Here is a 25,541-nt window from a genome sequence, read left to right on the forward strand (position 1 = left end):
TAAGAGCCCCAAAAGGCAGCCAGGGAATTGAAGCTTATATAACATTCTGAGCTAAGGAAAGGGGTAGGGGTCTGGGGGTACAAAGGGAAAGAAGGCCATTCACAGGAAGGAAGAGATGTTTAGAAAACAAAGTTTGCCCTGTTACGCAAGTAAGTCTCTTAGGTAAAAAGTTCTCTCTGGTAATAGCTTTTTTCCTGGTACAGGCTCCCTTTCCAATGTAAATTTAAGCTGTTGAGGGGGAGCTAAAGGGCTTTTCCTGAATCTGATGTATTTTGATTATCTTTCGCTCAAAATAATCCTTATGCCAAAGAGACATCTTTTGGGGTAGAAAAATGTGTTCCCCTTTAATCCTCCTATAATAAAATACAGAGTAACAGGAATAAAAAGAGAATTTTTAAAATAAATTTATTTATTTTATTTTATTTATTTTTGGCCACATTGGGTCTTTGTTGCTGCATGCAGGCTTTCTCTAGTTGTGGTGAGTTGGGGATACTCTTCGTTGCAGTGTGCGTGTTCTCATTGCGGTGGCTTTTCTTGTGGCAGAGCACGGGCTCTAGGCATGCAGTCTTCAGTAGTTGTGGCTCGCAGGCTCTAGAGCGCAGGTTCAGTAGTTGTGGTGCACGGGCTTTGTTGCCCCGCAGCATGTGGCATCTTCCCGGACCAGGGCTCGAACCCATGTGCCCTGCATTGGCAGGTGGATTCTTAACCACTGTGCCACCAGAAGTCTCCAAACAGAATTTTAATAGCAGGTATACCTCCTATATACATGGGAGGTACCCAGGAAAACTGAGTATCTCTCCAAAATGGCCCAAGCCACCACCTGAGATATCATCTCCAGCTAAAGACAAAGAAGATGTTTAGTGTGGGGGGGCAGTTATGGGAGGTTACCGGGCAAAGCACAGTAAATAAAGATATGTTTGTTATGCAGATTTAAGTCATTTTCCTCTCTACTGATAAGAGTTTCTAGAGATTTAGAGTCATCCTTCCTGTTCTGATATAGAGGGGGAGACACCCTTACAAATGGAGATTTCCCCTTGTAAATGTCCTTTACAAAAGGGTAACTTCTACTTGGTTTTCTGAGTTTCTCCTGAGTCTGCTCTTTTTTAAAAAATAACCAGTCTAAAATAATTCTTATGCCAAAGAGGCATATTTTGGGGTCCCAAATTTTCCTCCACTTTTGCATAATGGATGATAGAATTGAATTAATGTTAATTTTCATAAGTGTGGTAGTGGTGATATGGGTTTGTATCCTCATTACAGGCATAATGAAGTATTTAGAGGTGAAGTATAATATACTCAGGCTAATATCAGATTGTTTGAAAAAAGAGACATAGGTGTGTGTGAGTGTATGTGTGTGTGTGTGTGTGTGTGTGTGTGTGTGTCTGTGTTTGGAGAGTGAGAGAGAGAGAGAAAACTGGCATTGTGGTACATTAATAGTTGGTATATTTATTCATTATACTGGTCTTTCAACATTTCTTTGAGTTTGATACTTTTCTCACAAAAATGCAAAAAATAAAATATGAATTAAAAATTTGGTTTAACTGCTTATAGACATTATCAACTGTATGTGTATTTATGTGATGTTATAGATTTTAATATTCCATCTTTTTTTCCATAAATAATTGTATACCAAAAATCTATGGAACATCAATTTGAAGGAAACACTCTAAGTATGAATATCAAAAGTGTTGCGTGTAGTGAGTATCAGCTCATGTTTTTTTGTTATGTATATAGATGATTGTCAATGAATCTATCTGTGGACTCAAGGGACATTCTGATATCAGCATTCAGTTCTCTCCTTGTGTCCATAGAATAAATGTACAAAAATCATAGTTGACTATGAAAGAGAGTTTGACTTAGAAGAGATTTTCAAGAAAGGTTCACAGTATTTTTAAAGAACAGTAGTAAAATTAATGCTAGAGTAGATTAATGTCTGTGAATTTGGATTTTTTTTTCAAGTCTTGAGATATTTCTCTCCAATTCATTTCACGGAATTATTGTATAATGTGTCACCCAAGTAGAACTAACCTTAACATATGGATGTTCATACATTATTTCAATTCTGTTTTGTTCTTTTTATACTATGCAATCTCATTATGAGGACACTGCATAATGATAGGTTTTACTCAATCTCACGGTAAGCTTAATATTCTCTTTTCATATTGTGTGCAATATTGCGGTGTGGGGGGGAATACATATTACTTTTAGAAATCATAACCAAATCGGGTATATAGAATGGATTGAAATGGGAATTAAATGATCTGGTTAAAAGTATTCTAGCAAGACCTAGTAACTGGAAGGAAAATATTTTTAATAAAAATGATTATTTTGTAGTTTCATTTTCATTGCTAAAGCATATATTTCACATTTTTATGTTCAAAAAGCTAAAATTTCCATTATTCTTTCTTTCACCTTCCACACTTGAGAAACCTATTTTTCTGTACCGGCGAGTGTCCTACTTTATAATAGTAACGCAAGTGCAATCCTGATAGCATTTATGCTATCATAAAAATTGGCCTTCTACTCTCACCTCTCTTAAAAATTATACTCTTAGATTAATAGATTACCTTCGCATGCTAGATATTTAATAGTCTCCCACCAAAATTATATATAATTGTGCACCAGTAAGTACTTTAGTCATAAAAGCTTTGGTTCCACCAGTGTTATATGATGTCACTTTCTCTACAGAAACTTTTATTTGCAAAAATAGGTCTACAGGATTCACGTCAGAATCATATTTAGAAAATTCCTCAGTCTACAATTTTCTGTAGTCTAGCACTTTTCTGGAAAGACATCTAACAAAGCAATTTTTACCTAATATACTGATGCTGGTTAATTGTTTCTTTTGTTTTTAATGCTCTTTAAGATAGCTTTCTAATTATGGTACATATTTTCACATTTACTAATGTTGAGGTACTCTGTAGCACATAACAGAGTTTATTATAGTGGTTCACTTCTTGGAAGACAATTGTGCTATTTTGTGAGGAGTTTGTGTTTATGATAATGGCTTTAGTTTGCAAAGCTCATTCATGTGAATTATTCATGTCAACACATGTTTAATGTGTACTTACTATGTTCCATATACAAGGTTATGTACTAGAGATAAAAGGAAAAGGAGGAAGAGAGAAGGACTGGCCCAAGGAGGAGGAGAAAGCATGATCTAAGACTCAGGACTTAGTAAAGGACATTGATCCATTACAGATTTTTTTTAACTTTTACTGTTTACAACTATTTAAACTTAATAAAACAGCACAGAATCACTAGTATATCCAAAACTCAGAGTCAAGATGTGATTTTTCCCTATTTGATTGGTACCTTGTTTTAGAATAAAATATTAGTGATACACATGAGAGCTCTCAAAGTCCATGGCATTTTCCTTGCTGCTTAGTTACACACTGTCTAAAGTTTGACTATACTCTAGCATCCATATTTTTGTAAATCAAGGATTTGTTTATAGTTAGAAATCCTATTCTACTCTTTTATATTTTGAACTTGCATAAATAATATATTTCATTTTGTAACTTGCATTTTTCATTCAATGTTATGTTTTTCCCCTCAACAGATTTGGAGTTTATCTATTCTAATTCTAGATTTTTAGTAATTAAAGGTCGAACATTCCTACTTGAGTGATCACAGTCTTATATTTAATAGCTCTAACCCTTACAGAAAACAAAATTGATGAGTTTCAAAGCATTGGTTCTGATTGTATTTTATATCATCTCCATGTAATTATCGTCTCTATTTTAATTGTACTTATTTATTATTATTATTATTTTTAGTTTCTAATTTCTTTTTTTTTAATATCTATATTGGAGTATAATTGCTTTACAATGGTGTGTTAATTTCTGCTTTATAACAAAGTGAATCAGTTATACATATACATATTTTCCCATATCTCTTCCCTCTTGCACCTCCCTCCCTCCCACCCTCCCTATCCCACCCCTCTAGGTGGTCACAAACCACCTAGCTGATCTCCCTGTGTATGCGGCTACTTCCCACTAGCTATCTATGTTACGTTTGGTAGTGTATATATGTCCATGCCACTCTCTCACTTTGTCACAGCTTACCCTTCCCCCTCCCCATATCCTCAAGTCCATGCTCTAGTAGGTCTGTGTCTTTATTCCCATCTTACCACTAGGTTCTTCATGACCTTTCTTTTTTTCTTAGATTCCATATATACGTGTTAGTATACGGTATTTGTTTTTCTCTTTCTGACTTACTTCACTCTGTATGACAGACTCTAGGTCCATCCACCTCACTACAAATAACTCAATTTCGTTTCTTTTTATGGCTGAGTAATATTCCATTGAATTGCACTTTATTTTTGACTTGGCCCCCAAATTAGTCACACAATTACACAGTGCTTAACAGTTAAACTTCTTGGATTTATCTACCTGTATATCACTTTCTTTGCTCAGTTTGTTCTTTAATCCCACTTCTTCATGGTGAGTTTAATTCCCTTCAGTAAGAAACCTATTCCTTGGAAGTTTTAGTATTGAAGATCTATAGGTAGAAATTTCTGTCTTTGTCTGAAAATGTCATCTCTTTCATTTTTTAATATGGTTAGTTAAATGTTCTATTCTAGGCTAAGAGTGATTTTTCCATTAGTACTTTAAGGATAGTGCTTTCAGTTATCTTCTGGCATCTATTGTTACTGATGAGAAGATTGCTACTAGTCTCATTCCTCTTTTTATTTGATATTCTTTCTTTCTTCCAAGTTGCTCTGTAGACTTTCCTCTTTGCCATTATGTGATGTGGTTTACCAGCTGTTTTTTAGCCTTGGTTCCCCAGAAAGCAGAGCCTCAGGCCAAGAGTTTATGTGCTATTATTTAATTAGAGAGTACAATGCAAGTGAACCAGATTGCAGGGCAAAAGCAGTGAAGCAGGGAAGGATGGCGATTCAATATGAGAATGCATGATCAAGCTGGGATTTGACCTCTGGAAGTTCTGTAAACTGGATCTCAAAATTATGTGGAGGGAATGTGAAGAAAGGAGAAAGAATACATCCATGGGTTTAGCCTGTGGGAGAACTGAAAGGGTTGCTTTAGGAATATTCTCACCTGCTGGAGTAAGGAGAGAGGTGGAGGATAGATTTGTTGGAATCATGAACACAGTGAGACACTGTCAGATTGTATATATAAGTAGTCTGCCAGTGTTGCACATTCTTTTAATGTGGAACAAAGGAAGGATCAGGCTGAGGTGAGGTATACGATACAGGATATAATCATATATTTGTTTTCATTTCTTTTACTGGTGACTCCATGCACTTCTTTTATCTGAGGATTTATTTCTAACTTAATCTCTGAGAAGTACTATTTCTTCAAATACTTGTTAAATTCACTCTAATCTCACCTTCTAAAAATATTATTAGATGAATGTGGGTCTTCCATTTTATCCTTTATTCCTTTATCATTCACATTTTCATTTAACCTCATCATTTTTTCTGGCTTATTTTCAACTTATAAAATTCAAATTCAGTTTTATCAAATATGTTATTTAAACTTTCTATGGAGTTTTGAACTCCAATGAACATACTTTTTCTGCCTTTTTCTGCATCAAATGAGATGATCATGTGGTTTTTCTGTCCTTCATTCTGTTAATGTGGTGTATCACATTGATTGATTTTTGTGTGTTGAACCATTTTACACATAAATCCCACTTGGCCATGATGTATAATCCTTTTAATATGGTGTTCAGTTCATTTTTCTAGTTGGAGTATAGCTTATCTTTGAAGGTTCCAGCTTATCCTTGATCTCCTAACTTCAGATCATCTCTCATTCCTGACCACCAGCCCTACTGACTTCAGGACTGGCACCAAGAGGCAGGGGCAGTGCATTTACATAGACGGCTTAACAAAGCCCCACTATCATGTAAGGTTTAATCTCTATAATAAAGTCCTTCTAGTGGTTCTACTTGTCCAACCAAACCTTAATATAGAGTTTATCGAATGTCATTTGATATTCTGATCAAGGAAAAAGGGAGAAAGCCAAGGTATAAAGTATAGGAACAGAAAGAAAAATAACACAAAGGAAAATATATTAAATTTAGGATGATTCACTGAACATAAATATGCTGTAAATATCTAAAAACTGGATGAAATTGATTATTTCCTAGTAAAATATATACCACCAGAATTGATTCCAGAAGAGTGTGAAAAACAAAAGAGAACCCTTAGAAGACCTTCATTGCTACTTTTGGTGAATTTGTCCACACTTCCATCTGGTTTGGCTTGGAGATCCCACCTCCATATTCTCGTGCTGGGCATGTGACCAAGACCTGGCCAGTTAGAATTCCCTGAACTTGAGGTTTTAACAGAAATCCCAAGCTGAGTCAGTCTTTTGTATAAAGGCTGTCTCTTTGCCTGGGTTCAGTAAATTGGTAATATACAAAAATAGAGTTGCGTTTGGTCATTTTTCTTGCCACCCCTTGGAGAAAGGTTTCCCCAAAATAATACAAAACAAAACAAACAAAACAAACTGCAGAGGGAAGAATATCCAAGTCAGAGAAACATTTTCTATTTATATCCTTTGGGCCCCCACACTTACCTGTGTCTGAAAGTATCAGCACTTTCAAACTTTCTTGTATTGTGAATCAATAAATTCCTTTCTAGCATTTAAACTAATTTGTACGTGTTCTCTAAAATTACAACTTAAAATTAACACAATGACCTTGGCAGCAATTGCATAAGATTTCAAGAAGCTAATTTTCTTGCAAAAATGAAGTTATGGGTATATACTCTTTCAAGTTCAAATACTCTGAAACCCTTTCCCTCTTGCTGAATTTTTAAATTCCTTTATATTGGATTTCAAAATACAAAAGAAAATGGGCTCTGCCTCAAGATGTTTGTGAATGTAAGCATACATAGCCATTATCTTTGCCTCTCAAGAACCTATCATAATAATGGTGAAATCTGAAAGAAAGGGAAGCCCACTACTATAATATGCAAGGAGGGGGCTTCAGCTTCTGAGATATATATGTGCCCAGCAGAACTCCTGAGTAACTCAGGATGGCAAGAGGGAGACATAGATTGAAATTCTATGCAGGGCAGAGTTACCTCATCTACACCTTTTTCTCCAAACAAAAAGCCTGACAGAAAGTCATTTAACCACCCTCTTACCAATTCTTTCTTTTAAAAAGGAGCCTTTTAAAAAAGATATGTAAAGACTGTTTCCAGGTGATCTATAATGGTCAGTGTGTTTGTTACAGTTCCTGCCAAAGACTTATTCTTTCAACATTTGTATGTGTTTAGAATAGTGGCAGGTCTCTATCTGTTCAAGGTAAAACTAAGCCTTTCAGGTTCTTTCCAAGTCCATGAATTATTCCTATTTCTCCCAGGACTTATTTTGCTATTTTTAATATTTATCTTATTCTCTCTTATGTCATGCCTATCTCAAATATCTCAACAAATATTTATGGAACATCGACTTTGGGCAAGGCAGTATTTTTTGGGTGCTATGACTATTGTAGTGAAAATTACAAAACCCTTGCTTTCCTAGGAGTTTACATTCTTCTTAATATCTAGAGATATTTTGTTTTCTCTTCATATTTACGAATGAAGACCATGAGCTCTGTGTTTATGATTATCTTTACACCTCTCATTTTTCTGTCTTGATTATCTTTACTAGCTTCATTATGTCTGTCTTCTTTATAATTGCTCCTGTTCCAAAGGATTCCATCCATCTCCCTCCACTACTACCATGGAACATACTTTCACAGGCAATACCTCATACTTCTTTGACTTCAGTCTGGCATCTTTATCCTGATTTTAGAAGCATACTTGATATTCCGTGATAGCGAGATGAACATTGCCACTAAAATATCACTCTGACATCTCAAATCTCAGAGATTCCAGCTGAATTGTCATCTATTCCTCTACTATGACAAACAAGTTATATTGCATTTCTTATATCAGTGGAACTTCTCACCATCTACTGAGTCACCTAAACCAGAAACTTAAGGTCATCTTTAAATTATCCAAGCAGCCACCAAATTTTATTGTGCTTCTTTAATACTACTTGAATCTATATGCATGCATATCTCAACTGTCTCACCATTATATCAGGACTTTATACTTTTCTCTTCCAGTTAATGCCATAACTCCGTAAGTGGGACAATCTAAATTTTGACAATCTGTTCATATCCCTGTTAGTATGACCATTCTAAAAATTGAAAAATTTTATTCCTATTAGAAAAATCGTGTTGACTGTGCATTGCTTAGAAGATCTAGTTCAACTCTTCAGCCTGATACACAATACCTCTTGTTGCCTCTTTGGCCTCATCTCTTCATTTCTTGCTAATGTACTTATATCTCTTCCTCTTCTACCCCAGAGCATGATGATTCATACTTACTGTTTACTGAGCCCTAAATTTTCAATGCATCTTTACTGTTGCATGCAGTATTTATTTTGCTTAGAATAAAATTAATGACTTCATTTCATTGGCTAATTGCTACTAGTCCTGTAAGATACAACTCAGATATAACCCAACTTTAAGGAGGTTTGAATTATTAGTGTAGATTTCTCCTCCTAGATCATTCCATTTTATCCTGTATCTGAAATCTGTGTCAGGGCATCCCTGACATAGAGTGTTACGGTATGTTTATTCATCTGCCTTCTTTAAAATGTAATACATTTCTTCATGATAAGTGCTGTACTTCGTAACTATAACCCTAGCACCCAGCATCGGGCATGGCACATTCTTGGTCAGTGTTGAATGCCTGAAATAGTGATTTAGAAAAGGGTTGGCAGATATTATAACTTAATAGGCAAGAAACCCTATACAAATATGTTAAGTAAGCGAGAGAGATCTAGGTTGAAATACATCAAATCCAGGATGGTAAGTAACAGTATTAAAATAGGTGTTCTTTGGAGAATAAAGGGTGAAAAATAAGTCTGGGATGCTCACAGTGGCCAAAAATTCTGAGGCAGTGTGTGTGTGTGTGTGTGTGTGTGTGTGTGTGTATGCCAGTAACTGTTCTAGTTTTTAGAAATGTAGTAGTAATTTAAAAAAAAAGAAAGGTCTTTTGGAGCTTCTATTTTGGGATAGGATTGGGGAAGAAAACAAGCACAAGATAAATAAAAAATGTTTTAGATAGTCACAAGTGCTACTAAAGAAAAAAAAAATACACTTCCAGAATAGAAGATGACAAGGCCAGGGGTGGTAGATAACTGTGTTGTGACTAGTGATGTGAGAATGGAGAACCCAGAGCCCAGAGTTGGCTTATAATTAGTGTCTGTCCTCTACGAATGGTGGATGAGAGAAAAAGGATTTTCCCCAACATGCTTTTCCAAATCTCCACATTTTTGCAGTGATGTTAAAGATGCTGGCTTGATGATTAAAAATGGAGAGTTTTGAATATCACACAAAGGAGAGCCTCTTATTTCATAGTGAAAAAGCATGAGTTAAGATGGTAAAGAATTTTCAAATCTTAAAAGAAGTCACAGAAAAGAAATGCAGTTCAGATTTCCATTCGAAATTCTCATACCAGGAAACTTCTCATTGAAGGGAGTATACATTCACCTCTCAAATAATGAAAAGACACGAAATGTTTGGTTAATCGTAGTAAAGAAGATACTGAAGATATCAAAGTATTGCATATGGATAACAAGAAATATTACTTAACAGAAACGTCACATTTCTTTGTGAACTTTCCAGTACATGCAGTGTTTTGATGTTCATGTTGTTCGATGCTCAGGCTTGTTTGCATTTACAAAAGAATCTTTCTACTTAATTCTTCATGGAATATTGAGAGCACAACTTATTTTCATGGTTAGCCAAAAAAGATAGACTTTATATTGCTATCAAAAACTTATCCACAGGCTATAACTACTTTCAAAAAGAATTTGTTATTCAGACAAGGGTTTTTTTTGGAATTAGGCCAAAATAAACAAATGTTTTAAAAACTACCAAGAAAATACAGAGAAAATTCTTAAGATGGAAATATTTATGCTCACAACCACAGTGATGCTGTGTATTTAAACTGATATACTGTAATGTAAAAGACGTATCAGGTTGAGCTCAGAAGATTCAGGTACAAATCTTCTCCATTTCTGATTTGTCAGGGCAGACAGAGAGGAATATGATTTGGAAGAGCAATATAATACTCAGCAATCGCTTTGAGAGCAAAATAAGTGGCTCTATAGTTTCAAAGTCAGAGTGTTAAATTGGGTTTATGATATAAGCAGCATACACTGGTAGAATGAGAGAGGGTGATGTGAAGTAAAGTTAGAGCGATAAGATATTGGTGGTTGTTCAAACAGGAAGGATACTGTCTTCTAGCAGCTTCAGTAGCAGGAATTAGGGATTCCATTTTTGGGAAAAATGGTAGAATATAATGTTATAGTGGGCCTAGAACCAAGACATTAAGCCATTTACTTGTCTAGGACTCATTATAATCATTTTCTAGGTACAGGATGGATCCTAGATGAGAAGTTGTATTAGTTGTCTGTTGCTGCATAAGAAATTAGTACAAATGTAATGTCTTAAAACAGCATCCCTTTATTAGCTCACAGTGCTATAGGTTGGGATACTGGCATGGAGTGACTAGGTTCTGTGTTCAAGGTCTTAAAGGTCTGAAATCAGCATTTTTAAACCCTTGTCAGATAATTCTAACATCTAATTCATCTCTGTTGGCATCATCTGTCACATCTTATTCAAGCTGTCATGTATCTGGTTCTTGGTATAAGTAGTGATATTTTATTGTCTTTTGGACATTTTGGCTATTATGTTAGGATTCTTTGGTCCCTATTTAAAGTGTTTTGTTTTTTTTTAATTTTTAGCAGGCATTCACTCTTTATAGGTTTGACACACATTTCCTGTACTTTTATGGACGGTGGTTCCATGATAACCTAATTTTCTGACCCTTTGTGGTACTCTTTTGGTCTGTTTCTCTTGTGCAGGTGGGGTTACCTCTGGTCCCTTCTCATGCTGCTTATGGGGTCTGAAGTAGCTTCCCCAGGATACGGCACTTGGTGCTTCTGGTGAGGGAAGGGAATCTCTGGAACACGTGATGAAGAGTCCTTCCTGGGCCAGGCACTTGTGACAGGGTCTCCCTGGACTGTAAGGAGTGGAGGGTGCTTACCAGGTTGAGAGCTTTCTGTGGAGGGATCTCCGTTGCCGGTACCAGCAAGTTGCCTGATGTTTCTGGGGAGGGGAGAGGAGTCTCAGGCCCATCTGAGGAGAGCATTGTCCAGGTGGGAGCTTTTTGTGGTAGGAGCACTTTTGCTGGGACCCTTAGCCACTGATGTGTCTGGGTGGTGAAGGGGGATCTCAGGCCCAGTGGGGAAGGAAAGCACTTTCCCTGTTCACTTAGTGTCATCAGGGCTTCCAATTGTTCGTCCTTGCAGGTTCTGCAAGGCTCGCCTGGTGTTTGGGGGATTCCCATTTGATGTGATGGAGGAAGAGCCTCTTTGAGCCACTTCCTGTTACTAAGTTGGGAGTTAGGAAATGCTGGGCCTGGATCACATTTTTTTGTTGGTAGAGGGTCATAAGGTGCCCTGCCATGAGGCTGTTCATCCATTCTGAAGGTCCCTAGGCAATTCACCTTCTCTAGACCTTTCAGAGATCTCCTTTGGTTGTCTCATATTATTTCCAAGATATATAGTTGTGCATATAAAGGGGGAGCAGGGAGAGGGGACTATAAACCATCTTATCTGGATTAGAAGTCCTCTCTGTGCCTTTTAAGTGCTCACCTGATTAGGTCAGGCTCACTCTGGATAATCTCCCAAACAACTGTGCTATATATCATAATCTAATAATGGGAATGATATTCCATCACATTCACAGGTCTCATACTCAAGGGGAGGGGCTCCTACAAAGATCATTGGGCATCATCTTAGAATTCTGTCGACCACAGAAGGTGCATGTGAATGTACTGAAGCATTAATTAAGCAATTATCATCCTTTGGAAGGTTTTAATCTGTTAGGATAGTATGAAAGCCAAGTACTGTTATAATTATTCTACTCACTTTAAATGAAGTATATCTGATATCAAAAATACTTCCTAAAAATCAGACTATTCAAACAACTTTCAGAAGTTAATGTAAATTTCAGAGGTTTGATCCAAGCCTTCATTTCTGGCCATGCAGATATCTTCTGTGTGAAAAATATGCTACCTCAAAGATGTTTTCAAAAACTTCACCACCACTCCCCATTTATACGTTGTAGTTATGTGCAAATACTGTGGCTGCCAGCAATTCACAGAGAAAAGAAAGTTCAGTGATGTTGCTGACTTTAACTTTTTAGAGAAGGTGTATACTTAACACTGCCTACATTTGTATAGGTTGCACATTGCACAAAATTTCTGATTATTGCTTTAGGTTATAATACAATGTACTCTCACCTATACCAGGATTGAAAAATTTAAGCAAAATTTTCTGGACTGGCCAATACAACCCCCCAAAAATAGTCTTCAGGCTGAATTAGGAGAAAAGTCCTTCACTATGTTTAGGTTGGAAGGAAGCATGACCTAAATTTTGATTTCAAATACTCGGGGTTTTGGGTCATGGTTTTACTGGGGACAATTAGAATTGAACTATGTAGACATGTTTCTTGAAGCCAAGTTTTACCTTTAAGGCTTTCATATTGCAGCTTGTGAGGCTCCAAGCACCAATTGGCTACTTTGGGTCATTCACACAAGGATTCAGAGTCATATATAAACCATAAAACCCTTTATAAGAAATCAGAATCTGTTTTAAAAATTAATTATATGAACTAAACATATATAGAAAGAAATTGAAGCTTGAATATATTGAAGAAGCAAAAATTAAAGACATACCTATAACTGCCCTTTATCCTTAGTTGTTTACAATCACAGCAAATCAAAGTGTGACATGTTTAAGAGAAAGGTAATTAAGTTCTAAGGCTTTGTCATCTTATCACTTTTAAAAATACAAGATCTGAGTAAATGAAAGGAAAATAGAGAGGGTTGTTAAAGAGCTGAGTCATGGAGTGGAATAGAGAACAAGCGGACGTGGAAGAGGCAAGAAAGCATACACAGGCTGGGTTTGAAGAGAGTTGGGAATGCTGGTTGTGGTATATGGTCTCTGATTTGCTTACCGGATCTTCGTGGGGAATAGGAGAAACGTTAAGGTAGTGTTAGGGAGGTGGGATAAACTGCTGTGGAGAGAGATAGGAAGAGAAGGGTTTCAAAGCTTTTTATGGCATTCTAGGAATGTAACATGACTTCTTTATGTGAATGACTCTAATGTAGTCTTAAATGGCTTCTTAATTATTGATATTTGGTTGGGTTTCTGTTTCTTTGCATGCACAACCAGGATTGAACAGGGCTAAGAGATGTCTGGGATTTACATGACGAGATAATACTACTAGGATCTATCTAGATTCATTATATCATATTAAGACATTTCTCCCATGGAATCAGGAACATCCCAACCCAGTGCACATGCTAAGTTTCTATTGAAATTCAGTGAACTGCTATGGTGTGAAATTAATTTTTATTGTCAGTCCCCTGCGTCGGCAGGCCGACTCTCAAGCCCTGTGCCACCAGGGAAGCCCTATAACACTTTATATAGCTGAGAATTCAGATCTCAATCAGGATTTTCACTCTCATTGGAATCCACTACTTGCCTACGACAAATCGGACACGTAGAGTTCTCAGACAGCCAGCGATCAATGCAGTGAATGTGATATTCATGGGAGCAAGGTAGTATGCGAAGCTTGCTGTTTTCTGTGTACTCTGTAAGGCAAATGCTACAGGCTTTTAGTGCATCATTTTCACCAAAAGATCTTACAGCCAAGCTGTCAATCTGTGCTTTGGTGAGTCCTGTAGTTTGCAGATTATGGGAGGACCCAGAGTCACTTTCATCAGATATTATTAGGCTAATTTGTATACCCCCTTGGCTGGTCTCTGATGATAAGTTTGTTTCTTCAATGCCTTCAAACATCAGTGATCTAATTCCTGAATTTTCATCACTTGAGCTGGAACCAGAAATAGGACTAGAACTGGAACTAGACGTACAATTGGGGCTTGAATGCCAACTCAGTGTGGAACTTGAATGGGTATCATAGCTAGCATTTGAATCAGAACCAAATGTACCACTACTACTACCATTAGGTGACTCTAGCCATTCCATGTTTTGACTTGGAGGTGAGACACTATGCTCTAAATTACTGTCACTGTCCATAAGGTTATTTGAGTTACTAAATTCTGTCATTGTCTGCCTTAACGTGCTCTGAATTGGAACAGATGTTGTATCATTTAAGCTAGTATTTAACATTCTGCAAACGGGATTTCTAATGGTATTGACATAAGCTCTCACACCTGCCTGCTCAGAATGTGAATACATATGCCTCAGTCCTCGTTCACTTTCAGAAGTGACAGTGTTGTTTGGTGTCTCAGATGTTAACTGAGTTCTACTAGCTCTGCTGTCTCTCTGAGAATATGCTCCAGAATGAACTTGTCCTACTTCAAGATTGAAGAGTATGGTTGGATATATTTCCCTCATTCCCCAAGATTCACCAATGCTGGTTGTATCTGGAGAATTTTCTCCATGAACGGCATTTCTTGTTCTAGAAGTTTCAATAAGACCGCTATTTTGCAACTCAAATCCAGTCATTTGCTGTGTCAATATTTCTTGGTGCTCAGTTCTAGAAAATCTCGCATTCTCACTTAGCAGAGGCTGCTCAAAATTCTGAGAGGGTATACTATGATTAAGTCTTTGTACAATTTCCCTAAGTGAACGTGGAGGCGACCAACTTTCAATTCTTGCTCTGGTTCTCCGATACTCTGGGCTCCTACTTCTTGCTCTTCGCTGACTTGTGGTAGGTGGGAATTCCATTAATGTTTCAGTTGTATCTTGTTCAGACATAGATGGTCTTGTAAATATTGATTCAGATTGTGGACTTTCCACTTGCCTTTGGCTGTCTTCCATATTTACTCTTCTGGGAAGTCTTGCAGATGCTACATATTCATTCTCTGGATTTGGACTCCCATTATCAAGGTTAGCATTTATTTCTAAACTGAATATGAACTGATCACTTTTAGGATTAATTTGGCTCTTCTCTCCAGGATTGTTTTTCTCTTTGTCCACTTGTCATATTTTCAGTTTGTCCAGAACAGTTAAGCTAGTCTATTAGAGAGTCACCACTAGACATGTCATCTGAAGAGTCTCCTCTGTTTGTTAACAAAAAAAATGGGGAGGGTGCATAAAAAAACACCAAAATTAGAACCATCATAAAATAGCACTCTGAAACTTTGTTTCAAAAACAAACAAAAAATGAGAACTTAAATACTCAGATGTTTTCAACTGATTTCACATTTATAGAGTTAATATTTTATAAACTGCACTGTGTTGATTTATAAGTAAAGGTAGAAAAGTTTGGATTCCATCCAAAAAGAGTGAGCTAATCCTAGATAAACTTAGAGAATTTTTTAAAAAGGGAATCCAGAGGAAGTCTGTGTTTCAGTATTTCATCATATACACAGCCCTGTGTACCACTGTCGGAGGAATGTCAAGAGACTTTTTTTTCAGTCCACTGTCAAAACACTAATGCAATTAAACAAGGTAAACACCAGTTAAGGTACAATGCTAGTAGTTTAGTTCAATTTACATTATTGTCTAATTTCCATTAGTCTCCAACATGACTAATTGTAGGCTCTTCACTTATGTGCTTTTGATAATAGATAAGCTGTTTTAAAATATAAGGTTATTGCCCAAACATAAACAAGTTTTATAGGTTTAAAAGTGTTTGCATTTTGAATACTTCTTAATGTTACCAAGATTTTTAATTGACATTAAATTGAAGGTCAGATCAAATGAATAGACTGAACCTAGCATGGTACCTATAAGACCATATTCAAGAGCCAAAGTATTATAGTATCCTCTTCATTAGACAGCAAAATCCTCTACTTCACACTGGAAGGGAAGGCACCAGACCTGAGGTCTGAGCAGGGTTTCTCAGCCTTAGCACTACTGACATTTTGGTGCTGGACAATTCTTTGTTTTGGGGAGCTATCCTTGTGCATTGTGGGATCTTTGGCAGCATCCCTGGCCTCTGCCCACTAGATGCTAGTAACACCCATGCCTCCCCTGTGACAACCAAAAATATCTCTAGCCATTGTCAAATGTCCCCAGGTGTTGAAGAGAGCACCATTGTCCCCAGTGGAGAATATTTCTGTTTGCTTTTTTTACATGTCTATGTAGAAAAAATAATTCAGGAAGTAGGAGGGACTTTCAGTTGAGGTAGAAAACCAAGAAAAATACAAATAGGCTACTTTGCACTGTTTCCCAATTAAAACAACCCAAATGTGAATCAGGAAAACAAACAAACATACCTTGACATTCTCACCAAAAATCAAGTAAATGCCAGTTCTTTTTATGAGAAGTTACTTACCAAATTAATGTAAGTCACTTCTGTATAATTTACTATTTACTATTATGAAGTTATTATTTCCTATTATGAAGTTCCTTATTCATCCCATCCGATTCCCTCCAAAAGCAAAATACACCTGTATTTTCATCTGAGTCTCGTGGTGCGTTTTCTTTGATTAGCTGAAGTCTTCTCAGCAACTCTTCTTCCGTACTTTCACCTGGAATGCCTAGAAGATTGTTGTCTCTCATAAGTTCGTAATCTTCTTCACTCAGGTTATTTACGAACCTGGAGAAATCTTCTTCCCGAACCAATCGGTCCGTTTGACTTATGTGTTGGGCCGAAACTCCATCTCCTTCATCGTTGGAATCCGAGTTTTCCACCTTAATAAACAAGTGGAAAATTATCTGAAATTCACGACGTGGTGTTGAAATTCACCAATGGTCGTTTCGTTTTCTTCGCTTTCTACTTCCTGCCAGAGTGTCCGGTTCCGACTCAGTCGGATGACCCTCTGCACAGATTCCTCCCTTCTCCCTTCCCAACTCAGTTCTGTGGCCCCTGGTGACGCAACAGTTGGGAGCCGCCCCTAGCCCAGAACTTGCTAGACGTTGCCTAGGCACCCATTATCTTCCCCGCTGTTACCGAGTAGGGACTGGATTCAGGTTAGGTTTCATTTCATTCAAAACCAGCCAATGTTACTGAGGGTTTATAGTGTACCAAGCACCGTGCTTCACCTCGTTTCACCCACAGGAGCCTATTCTCAGGTTTTCAGGCTCTGATATGCTCTATTTATTCGTTACATTCCATATGACTGCCTTCTTCAAAATGCCATGCCAAAGTCAGCCTAGTTCAATGCAGCAATTCTCATTTTCAGGTGCCCAGGGACCTCCGCCTTTTCTCCTCATGAATTTCTCAAATCCTAGACTCTCACTAAGAAAGCCCACAATGTTTGATAATTTACCAGGGCCCTGGCTGAGTCTCTTTAGTGTGTCCTCTCCCTTTGAACTGTTAATGGCTTCATCTTGCATTATATGGTCCTTCAGTCTTGTTTCAAACAAACAAGAAACACCAAAACTTTGGCAGGCTTTTCTGCTCAGCCAGGGAATTCCTTCTCCACAAAAGCATCAGGTTCATTTTTGTCCTCCTTTCTCATAAATATTATAAATAGTACTTAAGCAAAACTAGCCAGAACATCACAGGAACTTTTAGGACAGATACATAATAGTTACTTTGTCTGCCACAGTGAGTACTGACTTTGCTGATTTTGTCGCATGTATCACCTGAAAGGCTTGGTGAAAATAAAATAATGCTCATTTGCAATGCTATCTGGAGGAGACCTCTAATTCACTCTCAGTACACAGCTTAGAAGTTTAAGGAGCTGTGTAAATTCACAGTTGTTGTTTTGTTCACGGTCCACAGCAGGCTTTCTTGTTTGTTCTCAAGGAGATGGAAGGATGGTAACTTTACTGGTGTGACGGTGAATAATCTAAGTCTGTGTCCTGCTTTTGACATTTGTTCCATGCCTCGTTTAACTTAAGCTAGAAAAATCAATCTTTCCCCTCTGAATCAAATCTCAGCAAGACTTTGGATGAGAACAGAATCCCCTAGACTACCCTGCCTCCTTTATGGACTTCTGAGTGTATTTGTTATCTTTTACTGAAGTTATTCTTTTCACAGGGGAAATCTGTTGTAAACTTGTTTGCTGTGCCTCAATCAAAACTAGCAGTATTATGAAAATTCAGCGTGATTTGTACTCTTGATGCAGGAAACCCTCACAATCGTTAGTGTTCTTGAGAGTGATTGATTCAGTTTAATTCAATTCAATCAATTCAAGTGTCAAGTATGTTTAGCGTTTGTTAAATGTCAGTCATATTATCAGATATTAAGATACAAAGATGAGTATATTTAAGAATCTGTTGTCATTAGAGTATAACAAACAATTGAGCTACACAGAGGTAAAATTACAGTTTTGAGGAGAAAGTGATTTGAGTGAGAGAGAAAATCGGTTTCACTGCATTTGGGTTTTAAAGGATGAATAGGAGTTTTCTAAGTGAATGAAAGGGGGAAATATTTTCAAAAGTGAGAACAGCAACTGCTAACACTCGTAAAACAACAAGGATAGTAGATTTTAATTACTAAAAAAAGACATTAGTTAAATTGGCAGAGCAAGGCCAAAAAATGGAGACCTTTATGACATGTTTAGAAGTTGGACTTTATCATTAGTGCAATGGAAAGATGTTGAAGTCTTTAGACAGTTGATGGTCAAATTTGCAATTTAGAAATAATATTGATAGTAGTGTTGAGGATGAATAGGAAGGGCAACAGTTCAGATGGGAGGGTCAGAAATAGATAGAGGGCAGCCTAGGCTAGTGATGACAAGGATCTGAATCAGGGCAAAGGAATATGATTAAAATGAAGGACTTTAACAGATCTCTAGGCAGCAGAACTGATTAAACCTAGTAATATGTGGGAAAGAGGGAAAAGTGGGGAGGGGAATATATGAGGGAAAGGCAGGGGTCAGGATTACTTCTGTATTTCTGTCTTTGCTTAGTGGACAGTGGTACCAATAAGAAGTAACACCTGATTCTGAAGTTGTATGGTTTAGCTTAAGAGGGAGCATGATTGCTTATAATTAGAATAGTATGCAAGTTACCTGATGATTCAGAAAGTCTTACAGTCTTTCCAAATTTAGGTACAGAAGCACATGAACTAATAGCCCCAGATGTTTGGTGTTCCCTGTAGTTGGCTCTCAGTGTCAATGACTCTAGCTACCTGAACTATTTGTTCCTGGTTATGTCCCAATTCTGGTGCAAGTAACAGGGTATAGGGATCATCATCCCAGAGACCTACTTATTGACCTTGATTATTTAAATAGAAGCCACCAATATAGCTGTGCTTTACACTTAGTTCTCTCATGTCTTGACTTTCCTTCTGAGTATTGCAGTGTAGGTTCAGTAGTTTTTCCTCTGGATGACAATATTGCTGCTTTGGCCTTTGTTCTATCCCTTGTCTTGATATCAGAAGTCTTCTGAAGATGTTTTTTCTTCACTTCTCATTTCAGAGATGGGAGGTGCATCAGGAAGTCCAGAGGTTGACTAGAGCATCACTCTAAGTTGAGTTGGAGGGGAAGAGGTTGAAGATGGAAAGTTGCTTACTTTCAAACAGAGTCAAGCACTTAAAAATTTGGCCAATCCATTGTTTATGATGTGGTGAAGAAATGGGGTGTGTGTGAGCAGATTTGGCTGTTCTTTTATCCTGGTTGTAATAATGGAGTTTTGTAATCAAGAGTTTTCTTTTACTGACTCTGTCCAAGGAAGCTTCTGAACAGATTCTATGACTCAAAGGGAGACTGAAAATAAGCAAGAGATAGCATTCTCCCTGAATATGGGTAAAAGGAGTTCCGTGGCTTTAGAACTGTAAGAAATGATCAAGACATATATTCCAGATACCTATTGCAGTATAACAAACCAGTCCAAAACGCAGTGGTAGATACAATAGAAACCATGCTGTTATAGTCAGGACTTTGTGAGCTAAGAATAAAGATAAAGAATACTGGGGATGGCTCATCTCTGCTCCATCATGACTGGGCCTCAGCTGTGGTGGCTTGAATGATTGGAGATAGATTAGACAACTTGACTGGTGTCATATGTCTGGGGCCTTGGTTCTGGCTAAGTTTCCTTTGAGTCACATCTTTTGGTGCTGAAATGTCCAACCAAGATGGCATCTTCATTCACAAATCTGGGGCTTGAGTTGGGTTGCACAAGCTGAAAAATCTGGGGCTGGTTTTCTCTCTGTCTCTGTCTTTCTCCATGAAATTTCTCGGTGTAGTTTTGGAGTCTTAGCAACCTGGATATCTCAAAGTAGTTGAACTCTTACATAGTGAGTGGCTTCACCCAAAGTAAACATCTCAAGAGACTTGGCTGGAATCTGTAAGGCTTCCTATGACTTAACCTCACAAGTGCAAGAACACCTTTTCTCTTGCATTCTGTTGATTGAATAAGCCACTGTATCAGCCCATACTCAAGAAGTGGGACACCACATTCTACCTTTCAATAGAGAGGTAACAAAGATTTTATGGTTATATTTAATGTACTATAGCACATGATGAAATAAATCTTATAATGATGACTTTTCAGTTTAAGTAGAAATTAATCTCTCCCTCTGTTTTCTGAATTGCATTATTCTCTGGGTAAAAATAAAAAAAGGGAGGACATAAAATCTGAAGTTCTTTGCATTCAGCCTGATTTTAAAGATACCCGATTAAGGATCTTTTTATTATGTAATAGTTTTCCCACATCAGAGACCATTGGTAATATTAAGAGCTATTTAGTGAGCAACTGTAATTGCTAGACACTCTGCTTGTGTTTTAACTTATTTGATCCAAAGCCCCATGCAAGATATGTATTACTATTCTCAGAGATAAAGGCATTGAGGCTGATGCAAATTAAATGATTTTCTCAAAGTTACAGTAATAGATAATATGTTTAGATTCAAACAAGGTCTATAGGATGACTCTCCCTGTTTCGCTCTACTCCGCTATGTTTAATGAAAACACAATTTTAGACATCATTACACAAACGTAGTAAAATCTCAGTTAAATGAGATGCTTGAATCATGTCTGATCATTTTCGTGTGCCATTTCAATTCTGCTTTGGAGTTAGTCTAGAATATCTTCATTTTAACTTAATAAAGAGTAATTTTAAATCAAGAAGTAAACATAATTAAAGCTTGATAAGATATTTCATATATTTATGTCTTTTTCTTTCCCACCAGAATGATGGGTTAAAAGATTGAAAGCATTGATGCAGAAAAATGAATATAAATATGCATGTCTCATGGAATCTACTGGAATTGGTTCTTTGACACAAATACTTGTTTTGAATCTAAACAAGAAATTCTTGTTAATTGAAATCACAACCTTTCCATTTACATAGGCTTGACACTAGGAATTAGTTTCATCTCTTCCTTATTCTTACCTCTAATTATGGAAATAAAAATGTATTTATTTAGCAAGGTCTCATCCCTCTTATGATTTCCTTTCTTCCTGGTTCTGCTCAGATTTAGACTTTTTTTTTTTTTTTTTTGCGGTACGTGGACCTCTCACTGTTGTGGCCTCTCCCACTGCGGAGCACAGGCTCCAGACGTGCAGGCTCAGCGGCCATGGCTCACAGGCCCAGCCACTCCATGGCATGTGGGATCTTCCCAGACCGGGGTACGAACCCATGTCCCCTGCATTGGCAGGCAGACTCTCAACCACTGCGCCACCAGGGAAGCCCAGATTTAGACTTTTGATAGCTTTTCTATTAGTGCCGTGTCAGTGGTTAGTTTGTTTCTATGCTTTCTCTAGTTTTGAGACCTTTTACACACTTTCTCTGAGGCATGCTCTAGGTCTGTTATTCACAAGCAAGTTAGTTCATATTTCCGCACATTTGTTTATTTGTAAAGTCTTACCTCCTAGATTATTGTAATAAATAAATAAACTTACATATACATAAATAATATTCTGTTTGTTTGAAAAGCACTCTGACTTTTTGTGAAAGAGACTCACTTCCCAATTTTACAGCATTAATCTGAGGAACAGGGGCCTGCTGGAATACTCCCCAGGGACAGAGGCTGGCGGGTGTCATCTTCCTGCTCTCTCTCTGCCTTGATAAAACTGAAAGGTGCCATCTTTTTTCCCCTTTTTCCTTTCCTGCAGGTGACAACTTTGTGCTCCAGCCAGCTGGCTCCTTCTTCCCTGCTCTTCCTCTGTCTTGCTATATATATTTTTTTCTTCTTCTTTTTCTTTTTTCTTTTCCCTCTTTCCCTTTATTCAAATGGTGTCATCTTTGCACTCTTCCCACCGCCTCACTCAGCCAGTAAGCATCATCTTCACACTTTCCTTCTGATGTGCTCCAGAGAGCCAGAATCTCCAAGACAGGAGATCCCATTTTTGTGGCCTCCACTCAGGGGATGCTCCTTGATCACCTGGCTCTGGAGGTCAGGAGGGATTTCTTTTCTGGGTCCCATGGGACTGTAACAATTGGAGAGACAGTTCTTGGCAGGATACCACCCCCAGGATGTACCACTACACATCAGACTGAGACACAGCCCCAGCCTTTACATGAAAAAAGCCTATTTGCTAGTAGGGACAAGACTTAAGAGCAGACTTCAGGTTCAGCACACATCTAGAGGCTACGGATGTGCTCTCGGGGAAGGTAGGCTGGGGGTGCCATCTCTCCACCCTCACTCTGCCTTACTACAGTTTACTGGTATCTCCCAGAATGGAGCTTGTACACTTATCTGAAGCACTGTTTTCTTGTGACTGCTCCCCGGGGGACACCTTCAGATTGCTTGCTTCTGGGGCGCAGCAGGGCTTACACTTGCAATCTCACAAGGCTAAATATATTTGCATTCTTTAAAAGCTGTTACCAAATTTTCTGGCTTCCTATCAACCTGAATCTAGGTACTGCCTGAGATCCTCCACTTTGGGTTGCTCATTTGTCTTGGCACACCCTCAACTCCTGGGATGGTGTGCCAGGTCTATTAAAAATAAACTTCTTAAACAATCACAAAGATTTGAGAGGCAACCAAGAGTAGACAGGGTTAAATGACAAGGTTCATCTGTCACACAGCTCTTCAAGACTGGGAGATGTGGCTATTTCACTTAATGCATAGAAACCAACACAGAGAGTCAAGCAAAATGAAGAAAGAGAGGACTATACTCCAAAAAAAGAACAAAATAAAACCTCAGGGAAAAATCTTAATGAAATGAACATAAGTAATTTACTTGATAAAGAGTTCAAAGTTATGGTCATAAAAATGCTCACTGAACTCAGAAGGAAAATGGATGAAAACAGTGAGAACTTCAACGAAGAATCAGAAGATATAAGAAAGTTCCAAATAGAAGTCACAGAACTGGAGAATGCAATAATTGAACTTAGAAATACAGTAGATGAAGCACAAGAAAGAATAGGTGAACTCAAAGACAGGTCAGAGGAACTCATCCAATCAGAGAATAAGGAAGAAAAAAGAATGAAAATAATGAATATAGCTTAAGGGATTTATGGCACATCAAATGGAATAACATTCACCTTATAGGAACTCCAGAAGGAGAAGAGAAAAGGGGGCAGAAAACATTTGTAGAAATAATATCTGAAAACTTTTCCTAACCTGGGGAAAGAAACAGACATCCAGATACAGGAAGCCCAGAGAGCTCCAAAGCAGATCAACCTAAAGAGATCCCTACCAAGAAATATGAAAATTAAAATGTCAACGTTAAAGATAACAAGGGAATCTTAAAATCACCAAGAGAAATACAACTTGTTATATAACTTGTGATATACAACTTGTTATAAAACTACATCAACCTAAAAAGCTTCTACACAGAACAATAAACAATCAACAAAATGAAAGGGTGAGCTACAGAATGGGAGAAAATATTTGCACATCATGTATGTGATAAGGTGTTAATATCCAAAATATATGAAGAACTCATACAATGGCTATATATATATAGATAGATAGATAGATAGATATAGATTCTCAAACAATTCAATTAAAACTTGGGCAGAAGAACTGAATAAAATTTTTTCCAATGAAGGCATCCAAATCACCAACAGGTTCATGAAAAGATGCTCTACATCACTAATCACCAGGGAAATGTAAATCAAAACTACAAAGAAATATCACCTCAAAGAGACTAAGAGGTAACAAATGTTGACAAGGATGCAGAAAAGGAAACCCTTGTGCACTGTTGGTGGGAATGTAAATTGGTACAGCCACTATGGTAAACAATATGGAGTCTCCTCAAAAAATTAAAAAGAAACTACCATACGTTGGCAATCCTGCTTTGGGTATATATATATCCAAAGAAAATGAAATCACTATTTCAAAGAGATATCTGCACTCGCACATTCATTGCAGCATTATTCACAATTGCCGAGAAATGGAAACAACCAAAGTGTCCATGCATGGATAAATGGATATAGAAGATGTGGTACGTACATAGATGGAATATTATTCAGCCATGAAAAAGAAGAAAATCCTGCCACTTGCAACAACATTTATGGATCCTTGGGGCATTATGATGAGGGAAATAAATCAGAGAGAGAAAAATAAATACTGTATGATATAACTAAATTGTAGACTCTAAAACAGCCAAACCCAGAGAAACAGAATAGAATGGTTGTTGCCAGGGGTTGGGGATGGGGGAAATGGGGAGATGTTGACCAAAGGGTAAAATATCCAGTTAGCACATGAATTTCTGGGAATCTAATCTACAGCATGGTGACTGAGGTTAACAGAACTGTATTATATACTTTAAAGTTGCTAAGAGAGTAGATCTTAAATGTTCTCACCGAAAAAAAAAATGTTATTTATGCGAGGTAACGGAGTTGTGTTAACTAGTTCCGCTGTGGTAATCATTTCACAACATGTAACATACCAACAGATTGTACACCTTAAACTTACACAATGCTATATGTCAATTACATCTCAATAAAGTTAGAAAAATACAGAAAACAGACTGTTGCACAACATTCAAGCAAAAATACTAGTTTTGGGCTGCTTTTTCTTGAATTTAGTCATTGTTCCTTCTTGAATCTGTTTTGTATCACATGATAGCAGACTCATACAGGCAGCCTACTTCTGATCAGGCGCAGCGAAAAAGAAGCAACTGATGGTATATGGGAGTTTAGGGATAAGCTACGAGATTTCCCCCTTTCTTCCCCTACTTTGTGAAGATTCTCCAGCAGCAACTTTGTAACTTCCACGGCTCCAACTCCAATGAGACAGAACTGGTATGGTCTGACATTGATGATCATTTAACCTGGCCCTGGACTCCTTTACAACCCTCTGCTTAACTCTGCCTTTCCAGCATAGGGGTAAAAGTAAATTCCCGTTCCTACTAATCACTCCATTATCTAGGTGGCCCTTCTTTACTTCTCAGAAGTTTCATCACTGGTGTTCTTAATACCCTGTATTAAATTTATTTGCAAAGACTTGAAACAATTTCTATTTTATTTGTTATGGGCAAATACAGTATAATAAAATTTCCAAATATTAAAAAAAATTAGAAGAGACATGAAATCTCAAAATGGGGAAATGTTAGCCACGTTTAGGAAGAAAATGTACTAATATTATTGGAGGAGAGAATTCAGGAATTGGAAGATAACACTAATGAGTTTGGAAGGTATAAGACTGTGGAGAAGTTTGAATGGTGGGCTTCATGC

At 37.4% G+C, this 25,541-nt stretch overlaps 1 protein-coding gene across 1 annotated transcript; it reads right to left on the reverse strand.

The window, feature by feature from the left end:
* Nucleotides 1–13,547: 13,547 nt before the first annotated feature.
* Nucleotides 13,548–25,133, reverse strand: LOC309807134 (E3 ubiquitin-protein ligase RLIM-like; the record flags this gene model as incomplete). Its single annotated transcript, XM_082626409.1, has 2 exons — nt 13,548–14,974; nt 25,019–25,133. The coding sequence occupies 2 exons, from the start codon at nt 25,131–25,133 to the stop codon at nt 13,548–13,550; spliced, it is 1,542 nt and encodes a 513-aa protein (XP_082482535.1).
* Nucleotides 25,134–25,541: the final 408 nt, after the last annotated feature.

Source organism: Mesoplodon mirus (assembly GCF_964341445.2).
Source record: "Mesoplodon mirus genome assembly, chromosome: 1".
Lineage (NCBI taxonomy): Eukaryota > Metazoa > Chordata > Mammalia > Artiodactyla > Ziphiidae > Mesoplodon > Mesoplodon mirus.